Source organism: Lynx canadensis, chromosome C1, assembly GCF_007474595.2.
Source record: "Lynx canadensis isolate LIC74 chromosome C1, mLynCan4.pri.v2, whole genome shotgun sequence".
Taxonomy (NCBI): domain Eukaryota; kingdom Metazoa; phylum Chordata; class Mammalia; order Carnivora; family Felidae; genus Lynx; species Lynx canadensis.
The window spans coordinates 188,129,106-188,148,518 of NC_044310.1; the positions used below are offsets into that span (position 1 = coordinate 188,129,106).

Below are 19,413 nucleotides of genomic sequence, written 5' to 3' on the forward strand. Positions count from 1 at the left end.
CTTGGGGACAGTCTCTCACTGGACAATGGCCGGGTTCCAGCTTGTCTCAGAAAATGTTCAGCATTTTCAGTGATTGTGCAGCAGCAAAGGTTCAGAGATTATGGCAAATCATAACACACAGCTAGCACCAGGTGTTGCCACAATCTGGCGTCTTTGTCCCAATATCAGTAAATATGGCAGTTTTCTGGGGTCCACTGGGACTTTTGCCTGTGGGGAGACCATAACACCTCTACCAGATGCACTCTAAGCAAGGAAACTGCTTCTCCCCTCTGTGGCACATGGACCCCACAGACCGGCACTGCCTGCTCTTGATGATTCACCCTACTTCCTCACCGGAGCACCACCAGGCACTGAGATCCTAAACTTCACACTTTGTGCTCCACTGTTTATAGAATCCTGGTGGTATTGAAAACCTCTCTTTTCTCCCTGTCAATGATTGTTGGGAACGGATTTCCTAGTCAGTCTCCTGCAAGTGTTTTCACTCTTTCTCTTTCTTTCTCTCCAGCTGCTTTTTGGGGGGATGCTTTTCTTGCACAGATCCCGATGCCCTGCACTCTTCCCCTTTCTCTTCTTTCCCTGTTCAGTCTCTGCGAAAGCAGCTCCCTTTTCTCTGCAGCTTTTCTATCCCCCAGTTCACTTCTCTGCACTGCGTACCTGCCACCCAGGTGCCCCAGTAAATTTGTTTTAAAAACTAAGGATATTAGGGGCGCCTGGGTGGCTTAAGTCGGTTAAGTGTCTGATTTCAGCTCACGTCATGATCCCACGGCTCATGAGTTCGAGCCCTGTGTCACTGTGTGCTGACAGCTTGGGGCCTGGAGCCTGCTTCAGATTCTGTCTCTGTCTCTCTCTGCCCCTCCTCCTCTCTCTCTCTCTCTCTCTCTCTCTCCCTCCCCCTCTCCCTCCCCCTCTCCCTCTCCCTCTCCCTCTCCCTCTCCCTCTCCCTCTCCCTCTCTCTCCCCCCCCTCAAAAATAAATAAACGTTAAAAAAAATTTTTTAAACAAATTTACTAAGGTATAATTTGTATACTATTTTAAGTGATGGATTATTTTTTTGTAAATTTACAGAATTGTGCAACCATTATCACAATCTAATTTTAGAACGTTTCCATCTGCCTAAAAAGAAACCATGTACTCCACTGGTAGTCACTCTCCTTATCCATAGTTTACTATGCCCAATGATGTATGTTTAGCTTTCTACAAATGACTTTAAACTATGATAAATGTGAGTCCTGCAGAATTTTACAAGATTATTTAGCCCTCTAGTTTATTAAATTGTTTGTTTTTATGTTTTGAAGTTTTGATAATTTAAACCATGAACTTTTAAAATGATATTTCTTTACTCACATACCTAAATTGTTTAATAGAGTGGTGAGAATAATTTGTGTAAGAAGGGATTGATTTTGAGAAATCAGTTTTCAGGTTTGATTCTTCTTTGGTGCTAGTTAATGAACAGGAAGAAGTTATTGAATAAATATAAAATTACAAATTTATTCAAGCCTTGATAGGGATTTAGTGGAAAATTTATTATGCCTTTCAAAATGACTAAGATTTCATAAAATAATGCTTTGCTAAGATTGTCATAAAAATAAATTTGTCATTCTTTTATTTATTTTAGCTTCTCAGAACCAAGAACGTCTCTGTGCATTTAAAGATCCCTATCAACAAGACCTTGGCATAGGTGAGAGTCGAATCTCTCATGAAAATGGAACAATATTATGTTCAAAAGGTAGCACTTGCTATGGCCTTTGGGAGAAATCAAAAGGGGATATAAACCTCGTAAAACAAGGCAAGTAATACTTTTCTTACCTGAAATAACTTTGTGTTTCATATCATTGAAATTTATCTAACAAGGACATGGACATGGATTAAAACCCTCTCTAGGAAAACAGTTTTAAAATATATATCCATGTATATTCATCCATAAACTCCATATTTGTGAAAGGTAGTTAGATTTTAGCTTATTTTTATAATATTTTTCCTATTATAATGTTAACAATGTATTTTCTTTCTATGAAGTTTAGAAAATATAGAAAACTAGAAGAAAAACAAATGTCTACAATTCCATCCTCTTACAAGCTCTTTTACCATATTAATTTATTCCCTGCAGGTATATTTTTTATGTACCTCTATGTTTATTATATGTGCGTATACTTATTTTTCAAAATTAGAATGATGTAGTATGTATAAACAATTTCATACCCAGTTTTCCCTATCTTAAATTATAGTATGAACATTTTCCCATATCTTTAAATATTCGAGAACATTTTTAACCTCTGTACAATATTTCATTGTATACACACATATTGTGTACACACAATTTACTTACACATTACTCTGTTGTTGGACATTTTACTGTTTTTCAGTTTTACTATAATACATAACGCTTCAGTAGATATCTTTGAACTTAAATCTTTGATTATATCAGATTATTTGCTTGGAATAGATTGCTAGAAGTAGACTTATTAAGTTATAAGGCATGAATATTTTAAAGGCTCTTTATAAAAATTGCCATATGGCTTTCTAGAAATGCTATATACATTTACATTCCCTCCAGGAGTATATGGGAGTGTTACTGAAACCTTGTTACAATTGTATATTATTTTTTTAAGCCTAGAACAATTTAATAGATAAAAATGAAATATTAATGTTACTTTAATAGTAATTCTTAGATTAATGATGAGGTTAAACCATTATTAGTGGCTTTTCCCCATGAAATGCTTATTAATACTTTGCCATTTTTTTGTTATTTAAACAATGTGTATTTCCTATTGATTTGCAGGAGTGTTTTATAACATGTATGTATATGCACTTATTCTGTCACATTGATTGTAATTATTAATTTGTTATTTTTCTTTAAATTTTATATATTGTATTAATCCCTAACTTGTTTATGTTAATATCAATTTGTAGGATGTTGGTCTCACATTGGAGATCCCCAGGAATGTCACTATGAAGAATGTGTAGTAACTACTACCCCTCCCTCAATTCAGAATGGAACATACCGTTTCTGCTGCTGTAGCACAGACTTGTGTAATGTCAACTTTACTGAGAATTTTCCACCTCCAGACACAACACCACTCAGTAAGTACTTTAAGTATCTTACTTTTCCTTGTTAATTCCTTTCTGCAAAGATTTGCAAAATTTAAAAATATAAAATCATCAGTTTGGGCAGGAGTGAGAGGGAGAGTTCAAAACTTCATGAGACTACTCTAACTACCACCTGAAATCCAAAAGAGGTGCACCAGGATTTCTAAGGTATCAGTAGATTACCAAATAATTTTGAATCAAAAATGGTACTTTTCCAACACCTGTGGAGGAGAATTTGGCAATATTAAGAAAACTACATGTGTGCTTTCTTACTCTTTCATCCAGCACCCCCATCTGTAGGATTTTATCTTGAAGATATATTTCTAACAGTACAAAAATACATATGCATAGAGGTACCTGGCTGGTTCACTTGGTAGAGTATGCAACTCTTGATCTCAGGGTCATGTTCAAGCTCCACATTGGGCATAGAGCTTACTTAAAATATATATGCATAGAGTTATCCATTGCAGTATTATTTGTAACTGCAAAATATTGGAAAATATCTAAAGGTTCAGGAATAGGAGATTAGTTAAAATATACTCTGGTATATACATATAATGGAGAACTACCTATACATCTATAACAAAAAATGAGTAAGATCCCTGTGAATTGATATGGAGTGATTTCTAGAGATAATGTTAGGTGAATAAAAAGCATATATACTATGCTGTCTTTGGTGTAAAACAGAGCTTACCATAATTTACAAAAACAAAAACAAAAACAAAAGATAAACCAGAAAATAATGAAGTTGGCTACTAACAATGGAAGGAGAGAGTAGAGTGGAAAGTATACAAAAAAGAATGAAAGAACTTATGTAAGGATTTTGCAAACACAGTGTTTAATTATATATACTCTTTTGGACAAGATGGGATATAAGAGATGGAGGAGAATTGCAAACAAGTACTGAACTCTTTTAGGTTTGCTTTTTGGTAGTGTGGAACACAGCAATTCTGAAACAACCTTAGATGTATAATAGGATTAAGAAAAAATGAGTAAATGGTGTTGTTCTTGGGAGCTGGTGCTGTTACTGAGGGAATATGCACATACAATTATAGATGGGAAGACAAGAGAATATTATGTGAGTAGATTATAATTCAAGGTGTAAGTATGGATTTATGACTTTAAAAACATACATATGTATGTGTTACATGCATGGATAGGTGGCCATATAAATATGTGTATATATTTGTATGTGTATATATTTATATTCATGTGTGTAGTATACCCATACACATACCTATGTAGATTTCTTAGCTCTATTTGTTGAAAAGGACAAGAAGCATTAGCACCCCAGTAGCAGTAAGCAAATGTAATGCCCAGATTTAGACTTTATTTATTTGTTTCTATTTATTTATTTTTTAATTTGTTTTTAAGTTTATTTATTTTTTGAGAGAGGGAGATACAGAGCATGAGCAGGGGAGGGCAGAAAGAGAGGGAGACACAGAATCCAAAGCAGGCTCTAGGCTCCGAGCTGTCAGCACAGAGCCCAATGTGGGGCTTGAACCCACAAACCGTGAGATCATGACCTGAGCTGAAGCTTGACGCTTAATCCAATGAGCCACCCAGGCATCCCTAGTTATGTATGTATGTATGTATGTATGTATGTATGTTTATTTTTGAGAGAGAGAGAACGAGAGCATGAGCAGGGAGGGGCAGAGAGAGGGGACACAGAATCCAAAGCAGGCTCCAGCCTCTGAGGTGTCAGCACACAGCCGATGTGGGGCTCGAACTCAGGAACATATGAGATCATGACCTGAGCCGAAGTTGGATGTTTGACTGAGCCAACCAGGTGCTCCGTATTTAAAAAAAAAACATTTTTTTAAATGTTTGTTTATTTTTTTTGAGAGAGAGAAAGAGCGTAAGCAGGGAAGGGGCAGAGAGAGAGAGACACAGAACCCGAAGCAGGCTCCAGGCTCTGAGTTGTCAGCACAGAGCCTGATGCAGGTCTTGAACTCACGAGCTGTGAGATCATGACCTGAGCTGAAGTCTGACGCTCAGCCAACTGAGTCACCCAGGTGCCCCACGGTGCCCCATATTTTTAAAGTGTATTTATTTATTTTGAGAGACAGCGCACACATGCATGTGAGAAGGGGAGGGGCAGAGACAGAGAGAGAATCCCAAGTCGTCTCTGCACTGTCAGCCCAGAGCCCAATGTGGGGCTTGATCTCAGGAACTATGAGATCATGACCCAAGTCATGTCAAGAATCAGATGTTTAACCAACTTATCCACCCAGGCGCACCCAGATTTAGACTTTTATACCACTTCCCACTGAAAGGAAGTTGGGCTCCTTGGAAAAATGACTTATTCTAGGACGGGAGCAGGATAGGTACAAGATAAGCCCAAAGTGTCTTATAACACTAGAAAGTAAGAAAAGAAATGCCCCCAAACAGGTGGAGACTTGTTACAAAGGAGCTAGCTTGAAGTAACTCCTACTGGCTAAATTTGGGACAATTTGAGTGCTAAAAAAGTACAGTAGCAAATTGCAAACCATTGGAGGGAAAATGAACTCATGCATCTATGCTGAAAGCAGAGAAGGTAGAAGAGAGGGTACTTGTTTATAATAGAATGCCAGGTTTCCAACTGGTAAATGAAGGAGTTGGAAATTATCCTGCAGCTATCATGGTAAAGATTGGATCAGACAAGAATAATAAAAATATCCTAAATCTAAGGGCATTTTCAATATGTAACCAGGATATATGCATTGTTTTAAAGTCTCTCCCACATATTGCAAGGGAGAAATTAGTAATTATAAAGTGAGGGAATTGGATAACACCTTGACCAGGTCATTAAAATTAATATTATTAGTGAAGATGGTAGATGGACATCCATGATACCCTGAGAAGGACACAGTTTCACTAATAGAATACTATATTTCAGGTAAGATTTGCATAACTGGAATCTAATCATGAGGCATCATCAGAAAAACCATGAACTAGGAATGCTCTGTTACAAAAAGGAGATTTGTCAAAAATGTCAGTGTCATAAAAGGCAAAGAGACTGTGGGAAAGATCTAGATCAAAGGAGGCTAAGGAAACTTGACAACTAAGCCATACCTAACTCTCCTATACTGGATAAAAAAACTGTGATAAAGAACATTGTTAGACCAGTTGACAAAAGAGACGATTAAAGAATTATTTCCTTTTTTTTAATGTTAATTTTTATTTTTGAGAGAGTTTGAGCCCAGGAGGGGCAGAGAGACAGGGAGACAGAGGATCTGAATGAAGTAGGGGCTCTTGACCTGAACCAAAGTCAGATGCTTAACCAACCTAGCCACCCAGGTGCCCTAATTAAAGAATTATTTCAATGTTAAATGTACTGAAGCTGATATCAGTACTCTGGTTATGTAAGAGAATATCCATATTCTTAGGAAACATTCTAAGAAATGTTTAGAAACATGGAGCTAGAATGTATATATATTAACTTTTCTGAAATACTTTTAAAAAAAGCGTGTGTGTGTGTGTGTATGTGTGTATTCTAGAAAGAGAGAATGGTAAAACAAGTAAATGGGGTAAAATGGTAACAATAATTGAATATGGGTAAAGGTAAATATGTGGGTATACTTTATACTATTCTTATTCTTATAACTGTTCTGGAAGTCTTAAATTTTTTCTGAATAAAAAATTAATTTTAAGAAATATTTTTGAGATGTAGCACATTTCAAGAATTCTCAGTCAATAGCTTTTATCAGTCCATACCCTGAGATCTTCATTTTGGGATTATTTCCTTTAATGTTTTGATGAAACACTAACTAAACTGAGAGCAATAGGAAGTTTTTTCATGTAGTTCCTATCTACTCAAAGTCATTAGCTTTTATTAAGAAATTATACTCTGGGGCGCCTGGGTGGCTCAGTCGGTTAAGCGGCTGACTTTGGCTCAGGTCATGATCTTGCGGTCCGTGAGTTTAAGTCCCGCGTCGGGCTCTGTGCTTACAGCTCAGAGCCTGGAGCCTGTTTCAGATTCTGTGTCTCCCTCTCTCTGACCCTCCCCCATTCATGCTCCGTCTCACTCTGTCTCAAAAATAAATAAACGTTAAAAAAAAAAATTAAAAAAAAAGAAATTATACTCAATTGACTACATTTATTTTCCACAAAGAAATAAACAAAACAGGGTCTCTAAATTTCACTTTTACATCTAGGTAGTTGTAAGAAAAGTGAATTTATGCATAAGTTCTCAAGATTTTTATGGCCCATTTTAGATTTTTACCTAGATTTTGGTCTACTGTAACCTTTTGAACCAAAAGCAGAAGTGTTGCCAACAAAGAATCAATAATGTTAGCCCAATAAAAAGGGAAAATGTTTTAATTAAATGCTCTAATTTGGGAGCATTAACCCATTTATATATTTTGTGGTAAACAAAGCAAGTAAATTTGAAGTTAGTGCATAAAATGGATATTATTTTTTTCATTAATCTCAAGAAAAATACATTATTATATAGAATATCTAACATTTAGTCTATAAATAATAGGTGCTTGATCAAAATAAAAAATCTGTAAGTGTTGAAGTTTAAAGAAATTAAAATATAGAATTAAGCAGAACTTTTTGTTCATGGTTATAAAATAATACATCAGTAGAAAATTTGGTGATGGTGATTTTTTCTCCTTTAAAATTTTCTGTTATAAAAATATCATTTATTGAATATTTAACATAAATATTTGTTAAAAACATTTATATGTTTAATTACTAGAAACACAGTGCAAACTTACCAGAGATGGAAAAGGGGGATAGTGTCGGGTGACTGTTGATGGGGAAGGTTACATATTATTCTCATACTCTTGTAGTCTTTTAATCTTTAACCTGTTCGTATATTTGTGTACTACTTGTATAAGACAATATTAGGGATACCTGGGTGGCTCATTCAGTTGAACAACCAACCCTTGATTTGGCTCAGGTCATGATCCCAGGGTTGTGGGATTGAGCCCTGTATCAGTCTCCTTGCTGAGTGTAGAGCCTGCTTGAGATTCTCTCTCCTTCTGCCCCTGTCCCCCACTTGCTCTCTCTCTTTCACTAAAATTTGAAAAAATAAATAAGGAAAATATTAAAGGAATACCTGCTTGTTAAATTAGAAAAATAGAAAAATGAGATAATTGATAAGGAGAGAAATTACCTATATCCAAATATAACCATTGTTAATATTTTGAATGTTTGTTTTCTAGTGTTTCTCTTTAATCTTTGTATAGTTGTATTAGTGATAAAAACACATTTTAGGGGTGCCTGGTTGACTCAGTTGGTGGAGGATGTGACTCTTTGTCTTGGGGTCAGGAGTTAGAGCCCCATGTTGGGGGTAGTCTACTTAAAAAAGAAAAAGAAAAAAGAATAAGAAAAAAATGCATTTTAGATCCTGTTTTTTGTTTAGTAGACTAGTATTTCCTAGGTTATTGTGTTGTTTCATAGTCATCAGTTTTAATAGCTGTATAATATTTCATCAACTAGATATTTTCCTTATGCATTCCCCTGGTTTTGGACATTTAGACGGTTTCTGGTTTTTTGTTACAATAGGCATCCTTGTATATGTAATATTATATTAAATTACAGTTACCAGAATTATAATTTTTTATTAAAATTTTTTTAAATGTTTATTTAATTTTGAGAGAGAGAGAGTATGAGCAGAGAAGGGGCAGAGAGAGAGGGAGACACAATCCAAAGCAGGCTCCAGGCTCTGAGCTGTCAGCAGAGTGCGATGTGGGGCTGTAACTCAGGGACTGTGAGATCATGACCTGAGCCAAAGTCAGACGCTCAACTGACTGAGCCACCCAGGCACCCCCCCAGAATTTATAATTTCTATATCCAGTGGCATCAGTATTAAAATTCTTCGTTTATTGTCAGAATGCGTTTCCATTGGTGGAAACAGTTCACATTCTTCCATCAGTGATATACTAGAATGCATAGTTCATCATATCTTTATCAGCACTAGTATTGCTAAATAAAACTTTGCTGAGATCATTTTGAAAAATGATTTGGATTGTTTTTATCAGTGAGGTTCACATGCGTTTTTTTTTTTTATGTTTTTTTTTTTTTTTTGAGGGAGAGAGAAAGAGGGAGAGACACAGAGTAGGGGAGGGGCAGAGAGAGCCGGAGACAGAATCTGAAGCAGGCTCCACGCTCTGAGCTGTCAGCACAGAGCCTGACATGGGGCTTGAACTCACAGACTGTGAGATCATGACCTGAGCTGAAGTCAGATGCCCAACTGACTGAGCCACCCAGGCACCCCTGTTTTTACTGTTTTAATTTCCTATATTTGTTGTTCATTTGTAATATTCTTTCTCAATAATGAAACTAATTAGTTTTGAGAAAAATGATTTAGAATCATTGGAAATCTAGTCATTTCATCCCTTCTCAGTTTGTCTTGATACCATAGGGATGACAGGAGCTACATTGTAAGTAGTAATTTAACATGCATTTGTAACATTAAAAAAAATTTTCTTTTGAACCTTGGCCCTTTCTAAGGAAACACTCTTAATAGCTTTCATTAAAAGTTCAATGCTCATTTTATAGCGCCAAATTGTACATTAATCAAGGTGTTAAAATAAAACTTACACTGAAACAGTATCTCCATACCTCACATGACATTTTTGTGATGGCTATTAAAGCCTTGCATTTGCATAATATTTTTAAATTTCATAGTGCTGTCACATCTATAAATTCTTTGAAGATGTTTCCTTAATATTTGGGTAGTTCAGTCAAAAATAACCCTTTTGGGGGAGCCTGGGTGGCTCAGTCAGTTGAGTGTCCAACTTTGGCTCACATCATGATCTCATGGTTTGTGAGTTGGAGACTCCCATCAGGTTCGCTGCTATCAGTGCAGAGCCCACTTCAGATCTTCTCTCCCCCTCTCTTCTGCCTCTCCCCTGCTCATGCTTTCTCCCTCAAAAGTAAATATTAAACATTAGATAATAATAATTAAAAAAAACCCTTTGTCCTATTGAGTAACGATGCCTAATACTCAGGTTGAATGGTCATTCATTGAAATGGTTGTCTTTAGCAGATTTGATTTACAGCTTACCTTTTTTTTTTTTTTTTTTAACTTTTTGCCTATTATTGTATTGACAGTAAATGTCAGATGTTACTATTTGGGGCCCAAACAAAAAAATGTTTTAAACTTTTATATTTGAAGTTATTTCAAACTTATAAAAACTTCCATATACCTTTTATCCACAGATTCACCAGTTATTAAACATACTGGTATATTTGCCTTATTATTTTCCCTTTCTCTATATACATATGGATATCACTATTTTTTTTCTGAACCTTTTATGCAGAAGTTACAGGCATCATACCTAAATTTTCACATATTTTGTAATTGTCCCCTTGTCTCTTTTACTAGATTCATTTTTTTAAACATTTTATTATAGTTGACACATAATGTTATGTTTGTTTTAGGTGTACGACATAGCAATTCAATATCTCTATTTAATGTTCACCACAAGTGTAACTACCATCTGTTGCCATACAACGTTATTACAATATCATTAACTCTATTCCCTATGCTGTACCTTTTATTCCCATAACTTAGTCATTCCATAATTGGAAACCTGTATCTCTTTCTCTCCTTCACCCATTTTGCCCATTTCCTTACTCCCTTTGTTCTGGTACCCATCACTTTGTTCTCTGTATTTGTAGGACTGAATCTTTTTTTGCTTGTTTATTCATTTGGTTTGTTTTTTAGATTCCACACATAAGTGAAATCATAAAGACGATAGTTTGGTGCCACAAAGTACATGGCAATGCCTTAAACCATATGTGTATTGTCAGGCCTGAGGGCCTCTTACATCTTTGTTAAGGGGAGTGCTAACTTATCCTTTCATACAACACTCTTCTATGAGATTCTAAAGTCTTTGGTGATAAGGACTTTTTATTAATGCCCCTTTGTCTCCATAGTGACTCATGCAGTGTTAGGTATGTAGTAGTAGAAGTGCAGTAAATGTTTGTTAAATAATAATTTAATAAACAAAGGGATATATGCCAATGTATAAGTTTGGAAATATTTTCAAATGCTTGAAAGGAATAGGATTTGTTATTATTTGTAATCTGGCAATAGTGAATTCAGTGGATTCACTCACTAATGGACAGTTATTTATGAAAGCTGGTTGCTACTTTCAAAAAGGACAAATAGTTCATGAGATGCCAAGTGCAGACAAAAAACAATTATTAACTCCCTTATTTTAGATTCATCATGGTAAAGTACAAAAAAGCCCTACTTTTTCCTGTTCTTCTTTGCCATCCCAAAAATGAAACACCAGATTTTAATTTTTAAAATAATTCAGGAATATAGAAAATTTTTCCTAAATAGATGCTGTTACATGATCTTATATTCAGAGACCCTTACTCAAAACGTGCAATTGTGGCATATTTTAATACTGGTAAAGAAAATGATGCACAAGTAAGTTACGGCTTTTTAAAAGGTTATGTTCTAGGGAACAACAGAAGGTACTTAATGTTCTCTGTTTAGCTTATTCATTTCTCTCTCGATTGTTTTCAGCTGAACAGTTTACTTCCTGACATCAAACTATTCATTGCTCTTACTGGAATTATATCTTTCTCATCAAGTATGCATTTACACAATATCCAGAACCATGTTTACTTGCCCTCTTACTGCTATACCTCATACACGGAGTAGGGTTAGACCTGGTGGCAGTGAAGAAATAAATATATGGGTGACTGAGAATAACAAAATATAGCTCTAGCTCTCTTTCCTTAGAAAAAGCTTGTTTTTTGTACCAACCTCAGTTGAAGCTGAAGACCATAAGGTACTTAGTGATAGAAACTAAAGCATATGAGAGCAGGGAATCTTTAAGGTGGGGCAGGAGTTGTCAGGGAAAATATGACAGACTAACCCATGGCCATAAGTGAATATCTGTAATTTTGCTGAGCCACAGAGTCTTATAATCATTTCAAGATTACTTTGATGTGGAGTTAGGGGAGTGGAGAAAAGTTATTCCACTTAACCTTTAGTTCTTAATTTTTTTTTTTTTTTACAGATTAAAGATTTTATGTAGCCTTATAAAACTGCCCTTTATATTTTTGGAGACAATGAGATAGGGCACAAATTAATTATTTAATGAGTTTTGCATCATAAGATACTTGCAGTAAACTTAAGATTCTTATAAAATGTTGTTCCAGATGGGATACATGTGGTAGTGAAATTTTAATTGACTTTATCAGGATTATAGACTTACTAGACTGAGCAGTCTCTTTACAATAAAAATATAAAAGAAATTCAGGCATTTAGCATATAGTGAAATCAAAACTAGCTAAATACTACTTTGAAATATTTATTATGTGTCAGATGTTGTTCTAAGTGTTGTCTATGCATTAAACTTTTACAATTAACCTTTACAGAAACATATGAAATGGTTACTGTTACATTCTTACTTTAAGTTGAGAACACAGATACGTAATTTACCAAGTCACACAGCTAGTAAGTGGAAGAGCCAAGATTCAAACCTAGGTGTTTTGACTCCAGAATATTTGTTATTAACCATTACTTTCTAGTGTTTTTACCTGTTACTCTTCATAATCAGTTGTTATTAATCATTACTCTTACACTCAAACGGGGGGGGCAGTTTATATTTGTTTGCTCATTCATTTGGAAGGAAGAGAGGTAAGATCATTTTGAAAATACTTGGTTACATTTCTTAAAATTTAAGGACTCTTCATGATTTTTTCACCATATCTCTGTACCACTGAGTATCATAACATGTTTTCTATATTCACATGACATATTACTTTATTTTAATATTTTTCTTCAAATGATCTCATTAAAAATTATATGTCCTTTAAAAGGAAACTTTCCGTTGCTACTATAAATGGAAAGCCAATGTCATAAGTAAAGGTAACTTTAATTATTTATCTAAAAATAAATAAGAAAACTAAACCATATTATATATACTAGGTAGCTGGATGTTGTTGTTTGCCAAATGGTCTGAAACTTGAAGCTTACTTTCTCTGTGTTAAAAGAGAATACCAAATGTTTGAGAGGTAATAGAGATACATTGTCACCAAGTTGAGGTTTTCTTCTTTTATAATTAGAAGAAAGGAAGCTAACTTTCATTATTACATGTCCATGTACCACCTAAATCCAGAAGTCTGACACTTCAGCAAAGTGAACTGTATTATTCTGAGTCTCTTCAAACCATAAGAGACTTTGTAGTATTCATTTTGTTTAAAAATAAAATCAGTCTTTAAGTAAATTAATGTATATTTATAGTATTTTACTTTCTTATCCCCTTAATTCATGCTTATGTGTTTGTAAATTCCCAGAGTTTGAAAGAAGTGTATAATTACTGTAAGGTTTGAACACTTATTTTAGAACAGCTTCTTGATAAGTTTTCTGGAATTAGTGTAATTAACCTCCCTAACTACAAAGTAAACAAAGTGATTAAGTTAGTAGAAAAGCAGACAAAAACTTGTCATTTTCTAAAAAATTAAATAGACTTAAGTTGTATTTGATGTTCAAAGTTCTCCGATGAAAGTCAGTATAAAGATAGAATACTTTTATTTTCTTTTATTTAAATCATTCATTAAGTTGATGGTTATATCAAATTGATGAGAAACAAAGATTGAATAAAGGTTTAAGAAGTCACATTCTAATTTATGCTGTGTGGTTCAGATTAAGTATTTTAACTTCAGTGTCTGGCAGCAAATATCTTTATCTCACACCAAGCTAGAAAATAGAAAAGAAAGCCTACATTTGAAGAAGCTGACATATGGCATAGAGCCACAGATAGGTTTTTAGCTGTTGTGAATTTATAATGATTTTTCAGTTTTTACTGCTTCTATGACAGCATTAAAGTGATTAAATAGACAAAAGGGAAATAAGGATGGCTAGAAGTCTTTGCTTAGTACTTCATGAAGCATTTTAGCAAGAGACAAAACAAAATATGTTGTTCTTTTTATACTTACTAAAATATTAGTGGGGTGCTTGGTGGCTCAATTGGTTAAGCGATCTATTCTTGATTTTGGCTCAGGTCATGATCTCATGGTTCATGAGTTCGAGCCCCACATCAGGCTCCGTGCTGACAGTGCAGAGCCTGCTTGGGATTCTCTCTCTTTCTCTTTCTGCCCCTCCTGTGCTTGCTCTCTCTCTCTCTGTCTCTCAAAATAAATAAAATAAACCTTAAAATTTTTTAAATAAAATAAATAAAAAAAAAAAATATTAGTTGAGGGGCGCCTGGGTGTCTCAGTTGATAAAGCATCCAATTCTTGATTTTGGCGTAGGTCATGATCTATGTTTGTGAGTTTGAGCTCTGCATCGGGCTCTGTGCTGACAGTGTGGGGCCTGCTTGGGATTCTCTCTCTCTCTGCCCCTTCTCCACTAGCATGCTCTCTCTCTCTCTCTCTCTCTCTCCTCTCTCTCTCAAAAATAAATAAACTTAAAAAAAAATGAGTGGAGAAAGGGTGGTGCAAGAGAAGTAAAGTATGTATCTTTCAGAAAATACTGGTTTTTTAATGCAATAGTAACAAGATTTTTTCTTTCTTTCTTTCTTTCTTTCTTTCTTTCTTCTTTCTTTTTAATGTTTATTTTTTGAGAGAGAGACAGAAGCAAGAGGGTGAGCAGGGGAGGGGCAGAAGAGAAGGGAGACACAGGATCTGAGCTGTCAGCACAGAGCCCATTGAGGGGCTCGAACTCACTGCCCATGAGATCGTGATCTGGCCCAAAGTAGGATGTTTAACCCACTGAGCCACCCAGGTGCTCCACAAGATTTTTTCACATATTATGTGGTGTTGGTCAGTTTTCATTCTAAAGTTTTGCTAGCTCTGCCCTATTGAATCTCACTTCTAATTCATACCTACATATTTCGTCCCTATTCTCTCTCTTGCAAAACAAAACAAACAACAAAACAAAACAAAACCTAATCCTCCATGTTGGTGTTTTCAAAATTTTTATTATTACTTGATTGTCCTGATGAGCAAGGCAAAACCTGTGACTAATCTGGCTTTACTGACAAACTCAGTGGAAACATTTGGTCTGTAAAATCTAAGACCCGAGCCTGTATGATGGAATTAACTGGTATTTAAAAATAAATGTCTTCTGAAATACTAGACAAATTTGGATGTAGAAGCAAGATATAATTTCCATGTGTGTATTTTAACATATGTAATTTTTCTTGCCTTTTATTTCCAATTCATGTGTGTTCCTCTCTACCTGCCTTAACTGTTTCTCATTTCCTTGTATCTCTCTGATCACTGACAATTTTCTGTATATGTTCATGTAGAAAAACTGATTATCCATTTAATAAATATTTAGTGGTTTCATCTTCCAACATAACATAAGAAGTAGAGTCACAAAAACATGAAAATACTTCAAAAACATTCAAAACCAAGATGAAACTAGGCTTGATTTGAATAGCAACTGGCTTTATAGTAGTATGTTGTTTTTTTTTTAAGTTAAAATACAATTGGCATGTAACATTCTATTGGTTTCAGGTGTTCAATATAATGAGTCACTATTTGTATGTATTGCAAAATGATTACAGTAAGTCCAGTTAACATCTCTCATTGTGTAATTATAAAATTTTTGTTCTCGTAATGAGAACTTTTAATATGCTCTCTTAGCAACTTCCAAATATGCAGTGCAGCATTATTAACTACAGTTTCCATGCTGTACATTTTATCCCCATGCCTTTTTATTTTATAACTGGAAGTTTGTTCCTTTTGACCCTCTTCACCGCTTTCACCCACTCCTTTCCTCTGACAACCACCAATCTGTTCTCTGTATCTATGAGCTTGGGTTTTGTTTTGTTTTGCATTCCACGTGTAAGTGAGATTATATGGTACTAGTCTCTGTCTGACTTATTTCATATAGCATAATGCCCTCAGGATCTGTCCATATTGTAAATAGCAAGATTTCTTTCTATTTTATAGCCGAATAATATTCCTATGCACACACACATGTGCACACACACACACTCACACACACACTCACCCATTGATGGGACATGTAGGTTTTTTCCAAATCTTGGCTACTGTAAATAATGCTGCAGTGAACATAGGGGTGCATACATCTTTTTGAGTTACTGTTTTTGTTTTCTTCAAATACCCAAATTGAAATTGCTGGATCATGTTGTAGTTCTATTTTAAAACTGTTGAGGAACCTCCATAGTTTTTTCCATAGTTGGTCACACCAATTTACATTCCCACCAGCAGTGCACAAGGGTTTCCGTTCCCACATCCTCACCAACACTCGTTATTTCTTGTCTTTTTGATAAATAATATTTAATAGTAGTTGAACAGATACAGTTTTGGTTGGAAATGCATTGACAACTCAAATACTGTTATAAGCTCTTCTCAAATTGTCTCTGTAAAAAAAGTACATTATGTTCTAGCTATAGTATAAAATAAGTTAGCCTGATCAGCTGCTAAAAAAAACAAGATCATCTAAGGGGGGGGGAAGTGCATTGTTTCAGAAATATTCACTTGATTCTTTGGGAGGATATAGCATAATGATTAAGAGCTTTGGCTCTCAGTCTCAGTGCATGGGTTAAAAACCTTGCTGTTCTACTTGCTAAACATATCTTTAAACAGGTTACTTAGCCTCTTTCTATATCAGGTACCTCATATACAGAGTTATACTACCTATTTTATATGATTGTTGTATAGAACAAATGAGGTAGTGCATATAAAGTGCCTACCATATACTAAACATTTAATAAGTAATAGTTATGATTAGGAGAGAACTGTCCTTAAGTCTTTCTAAAAACCAGCTGTTACAAAACATCATTCCTCGTTTAATTTTCCTTTACCATTAAGGACATTTTTTTTGCTCATTTTTATTTATTATATGAGAGCCTATATTCTGTGACCTTTTTTTATTGAAGAAAGGATTGTTTTTGAGTTTCTTGTGAAATGTATTCAGGTTCCTATGTCTTTCTCAGTTGAGAAACAGAACAAAGATAATATTTTCTCATCTTTCATTAACTCCAGCCTCCACTAAAAAAAGAGCCATAAGGAGTTATCTCTGAAACAATGAATTATTCTGCTTTATTTTTCGGAGGTATATACTTTTTTTCAGGGTTTTTAGCAATGAATAAAATAGTCTTCATTATTCTTGGATTCCATGTTTATGACTTCTCTTACTTACTAAAAATTTATTTGTAACTCCAAAGTCCATACTCATGGCGCTGTCTTGGTCATTCACAGACATGCACATAATAACAAAAACTTGCCTGACATGCCTGTTCCCAGCTGAGGTTGATCATGGACATGTTCTTGCCTTCTTGCTTCAGCTTTCATACTGGAAACAAGTGTCCTTTTCAGCCTATTTAATGGACTTTTTGCATTTTTCTTGGTGATTTTTCAGTCTAAAATGGCCCCCAAGTGTAGGGCTGATGTGCTGCCCTAGTGTTTCTAAGCACAAGAAGGTTGTGATGTACCTTACAGAGAAAATAAATGTGTTAGGTAAGCTTCTTTGGGCATGAGCTATAGTGCTGTTGGCTGTGAGTTCAATGTTAATGAATCAACAATATACAGTATATTAAAGAAAGCATCTTTAAATAGAAGCACATATAAGAGAAGGTTATGTATTGATGGGATTGGTGAATATGTTTTGACCAGAGGCTGACAGGACCCTAACCCTGTATTTCCTATAAGCGCATTGGTTCAGTATATGCTAATTCAGTGTGTGCAATGACTTTATATAACATAACTACCATAAATAATGAGAAACAAATATATATATACAGTTTTCCCCACTGTGTGAAAGTAGTATGTTCCTATGAAACTTTGCTAAGTTGAAATTTTTGAGCATTCCAAGACCCCAAAAAATAACATCTCTTAGGCTTTCCTAGTATCTTAGGACACATCTTGCTAATAGATACACAGAATAAATCAAGATAAAGAACAAATGCTCACAAACACAGTTCACAGCTATGGCAGCTTGATGCTGAGATGCTGAGCGTATTTCTGGGGGAAAGAGCTTTTGGTGGAACCACTCTCACTGCTCACGTTGTGTACTGTTCCTGTAACAGCAAATGCTGAATGCTATTTTCACTCTTTGACGTTTTTTTTTTAAAAAAATCCTCTCCAGATTTAATTTGGCTAGTGAAAACAGGTACTGTGTCTTTCATGAAGCAAAGTGATGTAATTCAAACTTTCAAAAAGTGGAGGATACCAGTATATTGTGGTAGGCAGCTTCTGACGTGGCTCCCAGTGATCCTTGCCTCCTGGTATTCCCACCTCTGTATAATCCTGTCTCCCTGAATGTAGGCAGGACTGAGTAACTTGATTCTAACAAAAAGAATATGACAACGGTGATAGGATATCACTTTTGTAATTGGATTTTAAAAGACTGAGAGTTCTATTTTGCTGGTATCTTGCTCTGATGAAGAGGGCTGCTTGTCAAAGAATTGAGGTCTACTTTCTGCCAAAAGCCAGAGAGGAACTGAAGCCCAAAGTCCAGCAACCTGCAAGGAACTGAATCCTACCAACAACCACTGAGTGAGCTCAGATACTTGCCCACTTAAACATTGAAATAACTTTGGCACTGACCTAAACCTTGACTGCAGCCTTGTGAAAGATCCTGAAGCAGAGTACAGTTAAGCAGTGTGTGGATTCCTGAGACACACAGAAACTGAGATAATAGATGTATATTGTCAGTATGTGTTGGGGTAGTTTGTTATGTAACAATAGATAATTAATACATATGTAGTTAAATATTTATAGTTATGTATTAAGACCTCTGAACATAATGTATGTTATTGCATGTGATGGAGCATGCAATAAAAGGTAATACTTTTTGGGCGCCTGGGTGGCGCAGTCGGTTAAGCGTCCGACTTCAGCCAGGTCACGATCTCGCGGTCCGTGAGTTCGAGCCCCGCGTCAGGCTCTGGGCTGATGGCTCGGAGCCTGGAGCCTGTTTCCAATTCTGTGTCTCCCTCTCTCTGCCCCTCCCCCGTTCATGCTCTGTCTCTCTCTGTCCCAAAAATAATAAATAAACGTTGAAAAAAAAAATTAAAAAAAAAAAAAGGTAATACTTTTTAAATAAAAAGTGTTTTGACTTTTGTCAGCTTCTATTCTTGCCCCTCAATGTTAAATTATTATTTTCTTTTCACTTCCAAGTTTTTGACAGCAGTGACCACAATTCCTTTTTTATTACTGCTTTTTCCTCTGAAATTTTTCATATGAATTTTCATGTGAAAATTTCGTATATATAGAAAAAAAATTAAGGCTATTACAAGTGTTATCTGATGTTTCCCTGTAGATTCAGTAATAACATTTTCAAGTTTGCATGGCCAAGGATATTTTTAGTAGGGCTGCTATTTTGCATTTTGGATAATAGCTTAGTTGTGCAAGACTGTTCCAAATCTTGAAGGATTTTATTTATTTATTTAT

At 35.2% G+C, this 19,413-nt stretch overlaps 1 protein-coding gene and 1 non-coding gene across 2 annotated transcripts in view; one reads left to right on the plus strand and one right to left on the minus strand.

Annotated features, from left to right (window-relative positions):
- The window catches only part of BMPR2 (bone morphogenetic protein receptor type 2), a 199,832-nt gene that overhangs the window by 110,419 nt on the left and 70,000 nt on the right, over nucleotides 1–19,413 (plus strand). Inside the window, 2 exon segments of the mRNA XM_030328063.1 lie at nucleotides 1,616–1,786; nucleotides 2,911–3,081. Of these exon segments, the coding sequence (XP_030183923.1) occupies nucleotides 1,616–1,786; nucleotides 2,911–3,081 (342 nt within the window).
- LOC115522666 lies at nucleotides 10,773–10,896 on the minus strand. Its single transcript, XR_003971552.1, has one exon. It is a non-coding gene; the product is annotated as a U6atac minor spliceosomal RNA (small nuclear RNA).